General features: G+C 30.6%; 1 protein-coding gene across 1 annotated transcript; it reads left to right on the top strand.

The window, feature by feature from the left end:
• Window positions 1-3,802: 3,802 nt before the first annotated feature.
• Window positions 3,803-5,805, top strand: LOC106397293 (PITH domain-containing protein 1). Its single transcript, XM_013837876.3, has 9 exons — window positions 3,803-4,022; window positions 4,121-4,201; window positions 4,464-4,513; window positions 4,701-4,778; window positions 4,876-4,933; window positions 5,002-5,051; window positions 5,215-5,323; window positions 5,412-5,473; window positions 5,569-5,805. Exons 1-9 carry the CDS (start codon window positions 3,939-3,941, stop codon window positions 5,609-5,611), a joined length of 615 nt encoding a protein of 204 aa, XP_013693330.1. The 5' UTR covers window positions 3,803-3,938; the 3' UTR covers window positions 5,612-5,805.
• Window positions 5,806-8,798: the final 2,993 nt, after the last annotated feature.

An 8,798-nucleotide genomic window follows, 5' to 3' on the forward strand; every position in this document is an offset into this window, starting at 1 on the left:
ATATAAATGTTATAAGTTATGTATTATATGTAGTTACTATAATTAACACGACTAAAATCATGCTTTACATATGAAATAAACAAGAAAATATCATAATTGGTATATGAAGACAAAATTTCATCTATTTTATTTGAGATTTTTCATATTTTTGTTAAATTATTACATTATATATTTTTTACTTTTAAGGTTTTTAACTATATTAGCAATATTATTATGATAAACAAACATCAAACATATTTTTACAAAGTTATGATGTGAAAAAATTGGTAAAACCCTAAAACTAGACATATAAACAATTGATATATATTTTTATTATATATTAGATGAGTATTACTGGTACAACTAGTACAACTTTGACATTTCAGAAATTAATACAACTAATTTGGTACTCCATATGAGAAAACAATCAAATATCCCAATTAGTATGTACTCAAAAAGTTTCTCTTCGTTTATTTGTAGTTTTGGAGTTATTTATTTGAAAATTACTGCACAATTCCATAAGTTTACATGATCTACCATATACTTTTAAGGTTTGTTAACTTGTTTGTCCACATAATTTTTGGAAAACATACATGAAATTTTGTCAAAATTGTTTATTTCATTGTAACCGGGCAAAGACATGTAAACATAAATAAGTGGTACAACTGAAGTAACTTTATTTGTTATGTGGTACAACTAATATTTTTCGATTTCACAGCTAATGTACAACTATGCACAAACGGGTACAACTTAAGAACTAGTACAACTATGTTATAGCCGGTATAACTAGCAAACTGGTACAACTACTTGTTATTTTATTTAGTATTGTTTTAAATGTGCATCACGCTTTAAATGTGTCTCATGTTTTAAGCATTGTGGTTTTACACTAATGTCGAGTATTGACTAAAATACCTATAAATTTAAACTAAAAAAAATCATAAGAAAGAGGATCTTCGGGTTAATTTGGTGATTTATAGGGATCACTAGCGGGCTGAGATGGCACATCCGTTGACGGTTTCGGGAAAATACCACCTTGAGGGTCCGGTTGAGATGATGTTTCTCTTTCGCAGTTCCAAGCTCGCTTGGTTGGATTTGACAAGGACACACCCTTCTTCTTCTTTTTGTTCGTCGCCGGTGAGTCGCACTTATTCGTAGTCGACGCTCTCACCTTCTTCTTTCTGGTGACTCGCATTATAGAGCCATCGTTGAAGAATTTTCTGGCTCCACATCTAGTTTTTTGGTCTCGAGAGAAAAAGATGAAGATGATTTTTCCTGAAAAATAGTACAACTAGTATAACTAGTAAACGTATCAACACCCAAATCAAATATTATTAAAAATATATTATTCATATATTTGACACATGCAACCGGAGGAGATTAGACCAATATGTCTTATTGGTTCTACATCATCTTCTTCTATAGCATTTTCATATGCTGATACAGTAAATAAAAGAAATTATAATGTCATTTCATAATTTCTCAAAGCCATGTCATCTTTTTTTTGGTGATAATAAACATGGTGATGACGCATAAGAAAATCACTTATCAAATAATGTCTAGGTTATACTTAACATATTTATACTAGTTATGTACTCATTTTAGTTCTACTAGTTGTACTAATTAGAGTTGCACTAGTTGTACTAGTTGGAGTTGTACTAGTAATACTCAGCGTTCTTCTTTATCTTGAATCTCGTATGTAAAAGATGAAATTTGATTTTGGATAATATATAATTGGCTAAATCTTTCTATGGATTGATCGATTTGAGATAAGAAAGAGAAAATTAGTGGATGGTTGAAGAAAATTTTTGATTTTGTTTTATGGTGAAAGAACTAATAATGGAGAAGAAAAGGAGAGGAAGAAGAAACTTTAGGTTAAAGTTGTGTTGAATTTCATGTCTAAAACCGGGTCGGATTCTGGGTATGTTTAAGTCCTTAGGTTGTCTAGTTATTTTAGTTAGATTTTTATTTAAATTTAAATGTCAAAAAAAAAAGGGGGATGGGTCTAATTCAGATTTTTTGGAACCCAATTGGTCTATACTAGCATTTAACTTTTAATTTTGTATTAAATACATTTTGTACTTTACTGAATTGTTAACACTTTACTTTTATACACGGCTTATGTAGCAGCCTTAGAATGAGTGTTAGCAAAACTTAGAAGAACTTTTTATATTCTAACAATATTTCATAGATCTATATATCATAGTCCAACCTTTCATTCGTATCATTATGTTAAGATAGTAAATATATTTTTAAATCTAAATTTTTCTCTCATAGATCATAACAATATACATAGTCTTCCCAATACTTGCTTCCATAGCATGTTCAAACAAATACTGACAATGTTTTCACACAAAATACACACACTAGACATTCTACGACAACTCGAAATATGAATCTTCTTTTTTGAATTCATATCATTTTTTATTGACTTAAAGCTCTACGGTAACTCAAAATATAAATCATTATATTTGCACCAAATGAAAGATCTGACAAATTCCATCTTTTAAAGATCACTTTTCCTATCTCCTTATTATCTAACAAGCGTTTATCAAATTTGAATTCTTCCTCGCTTCTGTTTGTTTAACAAAGACATTAGATAGGGGACTGGACAATGATCCAATCTTTATATGCGAAAATGCTAAACAGATGAATGATAAAACTTCTCATACCAGTCTTCGGTTCCACCAGCACGATTTAAACTTTTCATGCCAGCAGGGCCGGATCAATCAGACAATTTCCGGCCCATAAGCAAAAAAAAAACATTTTGGCCCATGATCTAAATAAAACATGAAAAATATTAAAAGGTATTCCCATAATATTTGAACAAGAACTCCTGAACAGTATATTCTTAGCCTTTGCCACCAAAACTAGAGAGGAACTTCGTGAATTGTTGGCCTCCACAATAAATAATTCTTGTTGGCCCCAAAGCCAATGCTTGATCTTCTTGGTATCAAGCAAGGCCCTGCATGCCAGGTTGAGTTTTTGTTTAAAATACCGGTTTATGTACTAGATTATATAAAACACTCATTTACTCGATTCAGCGAAATAAGGTTCCATTTAAAAATCTTAACTATATGAAATCCAAAAATCTAAAGACTTGAATAGTTGTAACTTGTAATAAACTATTTTTCTTTCTTTAGCACCCACCGAAACATCTGTCCAATGAACCGGTTGATGTGTATATATGTGCAGAGCCGTTCCTAGGAATATAGTGGCCGGAAACAAGAGAGAAAATATGGCCACTTTTGAAGGATAAAAGCAGGAAAAATAATATCTGAAGTGGTAAGAGGCGCCTCGAACCCATGTGCTGGTGAAAATTTGACAAGTACATTCTAACACTAGACTAGAGGAAATGTTTGTGAAAATAAAAACTAATAGATATAAAATTACGGCTGGAAGCAGGTGCTTCTCTCGCTTGGTCCAAGGGGTGAAAAAATTACAACCATTCCACATTTTTTACAAAGATATGCTCTTCTAATGATATCAATTTTATAACTTATAAACATTTGTCAAATACCAAATTTATAAAAACGATAACTGTTTATAAAATATTGATAAGTTATATTAAAATTAATGGATCCATAATAACTTTATAATTTGTAAGCACATCTAAAAAGAAATAAAAAAAATATCTTGCATACAGGGCAGATCAAATCCAGTATAGTTATAATTACGGACTTATTTATGTTTATATTATTTAATAAAAATTTATTAGAATTTTTTCTTTCTATGTTATTCTATCATTTAAAATCATTTTAATGTTTTAGATGTATTATTCTAAAAATTAAGGCACATCAAAAATTACTGAACCTTTCCCTACCTAAATATCAAAACGCCGAGTTTCGGTTCAATTGTGTGTTGTTTCGTTCCTCTTTTCATCGAACGCACTCTGGCTCTGGTGTTCTAGTTTCTTCTTGGCCCCAATTTTCTGATTTGATTTTCTTCGCCGATTTGCTCAAATGTCGTGTACGCATGACCACAGCTGCGAGGATCATGAGTGTTCCTCCGATTGGTCACTCTACAAGCACATCGATCTCCCCAAGGTCTCTCTCTCATCTCTCTCTCTCCTCTGATTTAGGGTTTCCAAAATCAATCTGATTGATATATCATGTAATCGTATGCTCTATAACTTGGGTTTCAGGTGTCTGCTCTGAACGAGTCTGTCTCGGGAAGTGTTAAATCAGTCTTCAAAGCATGGGAACAGCGGTTACACTCTTCTGGGGTATTACTTACGTTTTAGCATCTTTTCTTCAAAAAACATATGATTTTCCTTAAAAAGATGTCCAGGTTAAAACCAAAAAGCAATCCCATATGTAATAACTATACATCACTGTGTGTTTCTACCTCCAAGCACTAACTAGGCAACATATATGTTATAAGCTTGGCGCTGATGGAGGATCCTTAGTTATATACTTATTATATCTACCCTTGTTTGGTTAATAGGGCTTATGTGAGTGAAATTGTGTGTTTGTCTTTGGTTACAGGAGCATTTGGAGAGCAACGAAGGAGACCCTGAATTGCTTGTCTTTGTACCGTAAGTCATTGTTCCCCTTCAGTCTGGCTCTGGCATTTATTTATTTTAATTAACACAAGCTTCAAGTTTGTACGAATATTCTTGGTTTTGATTTAGATTGTTCACTTGAAAGAAACTTGGTAGAATTAGTAGTTTTAAGTACTTTTGGGTTGTGTAGCTCAAATTTTGTCCATGTTGAATGTTGTAGATTTACATCAGACGTCAAGATCAAGAGCATATCAATTGTTGGTGGTCCTGATGGTACAAGTCCTTCTAAGTTGAGAGTGTATGTCTCCACAAAACATTTCATTCATTCTGCATACTGTTCCTTCGTTTTGGGAAAACTATAAAAAGTTGATTGTTCTCTCGTCTCAAAATTGTAGGTTCATCAATCGCGAAGGGATTGACTTCTCAGACGCTGAGAGCATGCAAGCAGTTCAGGTATATTCCCCTTTGTTTGTATTTTGCTTAACCAAAACCATCTGCGCTAATGTTTGAGTTCTTTCAAGGAATGGGAGTTAGCTGAAAATTTGCAAGGAGTATTAGAATACCAGACCAGGTATATTTCACTTCGCATTTCATCTGTGTCCTAATAGACTCTGCAGAATTATGTTATGAATCTTGAGAAGTTGAACATCATCCTTTGAATGCTTTTTGTTTCAACTGGTTAAAAAAATAAAATGGGTCTGATTACAGCTGAAACCGTGTAATAATGTGATTAGGTATTCGAAATTCCAGAGTGTTGGGAACATCACGTTGCATTTCCCCGAGAGTTTTGGAGGTGACACAACCCAAATACGCTATATCGGTTTTAAAGGTGAAGCAACCCAGGTAAGTGTGGATTCAAAAAATGCGGCTAGTGCCTACTATTAATATGGTATTGGTAGTTGTTTAAGTTTGGTACCTCTGGTCTTAACAGTTGAAAAGGGATGTTGTTGCAACGATTGTATATGAGATAAGACCGAATCCTTCAGATCACAAGTAAGCCTAAATCTCAACCACATTACTCTTTATATATATATATATATATATATTCCTATCTTCGTACTTAATCGCAAACACTGTCTCTTTGGTAGGACAAAGGCTGAGACTGGTGGAGGTTTCTCACAAGTTGAGTGAAGATATTATCTGCTTCCAACTTCACTCCTTTTAGTCTTTCACATACTTATGTTTCCTCAATAAGCTTTGGCCTATATTAACAAACATATATGTACGAATAAAATGACGGAGACATGTCAAGAGTGGAATTTTTTTCTTTACTTGAACCGACATGAGATATTTTCGAACTTTTATTAAGACTGAACTCTATTTTATTTTATGCCTAATCACCCACCAACGCGCGTTACTTTCTTCATTTATTTTTGTAAGTTGTTAGATTTTCTCGATCAAAATATATAATTTTTCTATTATTATTTTTAAATAGAGTAATTTTATTATGAAGGTGGATTTACTCTGATGATTGTCTCTATAATTGACTTATTCTATAAAAATATAGAAGAAGAATATTATTTTTTTCTCTAAACATATTATATTTTCTTCAAAAATAATATTCTTTTATATTTTTCTCTATAACAAAAATATATAGAAGAATATGTCCATACCATTAGAACATCAAAAATGTTTTTGTATAACATTGAGTTTTATTCTATTATAGAGAATCAAACTCAATGTTATTAAAGAATTACAATATATATATATTTTTTTTAATCTGGAGGTATTCCGGACCGGTCCAGACTAGGAGATGTGCAGTCTACGGATAGATCCTTTCTCCGGATATGCAAATGGGTTCTAAAGCATAGACCCATATCCGTGTGGGGTGTCCAGAGACATCATGAGGTAGTTCCCTCCGGTAGGATTCGAACTCGCAACCTGAGTGCAGGAAGGAGCCCGTTCTTACCATTGGGCCATGATGTTCCGGACAGAATTACAATATTTTAGAGGAAATATTTTAATACCATTACGACGACAGAAATTTGTACAGCTGGTTTCTAAATATTAATCAAATATTAGTACATTTAATGATCTCATGAATCATGATTCACGTGAATTGATTCGAGTTGTTGGATCTCAAAATATTCCTGGTACAATATACTCCTTCTGTTCTATAAAGGTGCAAATTCGAAAATAAAAAAATTGTTTCAAATAAGTATATTTTTGTATTTTTCAATGTATATTTTATCTACTAATAGTTGATCATTTGTAAATTTCAAAAAAAATAATTACGTTTATTAAATTCGTATTAGTTTGGAATTATAAAAAATCACAAAAAAATTATGTATTTATTACTGAAATTTAATATATTTATCAATATGTGTGAAAAATCTAAACTATACGTCATTTTAAGATAGATGGATAGAATATATAGTAAACAAGTCACATTTGTTTCACCCGCTATCAATTGGTCTCAAAAGCCTTTTTCAACGAAAAACTATTTTTTAGAAAAATGGCACACTTAAATGGGTTTTTATTTAGATGTTATTATTTTAAATTGTTTTCTTAATCTTATTATTTATTTCCTGATATTATGCGATTTAATTATAAAACTACTATAATGCCACTGAGTAACAGTTTTATCATATAACTTGTCTTGAAAACATTGATTTTAGGATAATTCTCTTAAATGTTTTTTAAAATTTTTTGTCACAAAATAGTTAATTACCAAAATAGTTCCTTTTTAATATGAAAATTTTAATTTTTTTATTTTTGTAAGTTTAAAACCATATTCTCAAAACTTCACTTTTTAACTCTAAACTCTAAATTTATATTTATATATATATAAAGATGTTGGTGACCCTCCTGTGATGCCACGTGGAAAGTCGTGCATCCTAGAAGCAACACCTGTCCTTTTTCACAAAAACGATGCGTTTCATTTATTTTTGTTTGTGTTCCGTCTGGGTTTTCGTTTTTTCTGTTGTCATTATTTTAGTTTATTAAGTCCAGTCCACTAAGAATTAACTCCAAATGTATATTCGAGACTTATACATATTGGACTACTTTGTTAAATTGGGCCAAATTCTAATCTTGACAAAATAATAAAGTAAAAAATATAAAACGATTTTAAATCACTAAAATATTACAGACGAAAATAAACAGAAATTATAATAAATGTAAATATAGAATACTTATGTCGGTAGAAGAAGATATGACAATAATGGCGATGGTGGAAGAAATGACAACGGTGGTGGCCAGAACAAATGACACTGTTCAGTTGCAAATATGGTAAATGTAAACAGCGTCGGTGGTGATGTGTAAATGGTTCTCCACGTTCTTCTCCAAGAAGTCAGATCTGAAACATGCAAATGAAAAGGAAAAAATAAGTCAAGGATAGAAAAAAGGCGAAGACGAAAAAATGAGTGTGTTGGGAAGAAAAGAAGTCAAAGATCCCAGAAGTTAATGCAACTATTGGATTTAAAAGCAAAGGATGTATAATCAATGAAAGAAAAAAAAAACAATATATTAAAAGAAATTAAAGTAAACGTCAAAGCATAAAGAAAAATCTGATTTTTTTTCAAAAAAAAAGATCTGAAGAAGTTAAGAAAAGATCTGAAGAAATCGAAAAAAAGAAAATTGCAAGAGTCGAAAAGAAAGCGAAGAAGAAAATAAAAACAAATTAAGGAAGAAGAACGATTTGATGAATAAATCTATCTTTTCTTATTCTTTTTTGGTAAATGGATTAAATCTATCATACAATAAAACCACTTTATAACAAATATTTTATAAAACTAATAATATTTTATAAGAAAATATTAAATCGAGTATTTTATGAAACGAACTACGTGTCATCTTTCATAGGTTTTGTATATCAAAAGATTGGTGAACAAATATCGTCTCAGTGAATATTGTCTCAGTGTCCCAAAAAAAAATCTCCAACTAACACACACAAATAGTAATCTTTGCTAAGAGAATAATATTAACTTTTAAAATGAATTAGTAGTATAACACATAATATATCTTATAACCATTATAAATTTTTATATAGCAGTAAAACATAAGATCTATAAATTTATAAATGTTTTCATTATGATTTTATCACATCTAAATAATGAAATGTAATAATATAATCTATACTAATACCAAATATTTTGTAAACCAATTCATTTTATTTTAGTTTGTAGGAAACTCACTATTCGCTACGGTATGTGGCATACCAAAATCTAACGAGTTATTAAAAACACAAAAGGAATAAAAAGTACTTTAACAAAAAAAAGTAAGCAGAAAGAAATTTGTTGTGCTATTTAATATATACGTATAATACAAAGTTTGCATGTATACTATATGTTTATATGAAAAAATATATATTATAGAT

This window comes from Brassica napus, chromosome C4, assembly GCF_020379485.1.
Source record: "Brassica napus cultivar Da-Ae chromosome C4, Da-Ae, whole genome shotgun sequence".
NCBI classification, from domain to species: Eukaryota; Viridiplantae; Streptophyta; class Magnoliopsida; order Brassicales; family Brassicaceae; genus Brassica; species Brassica napus.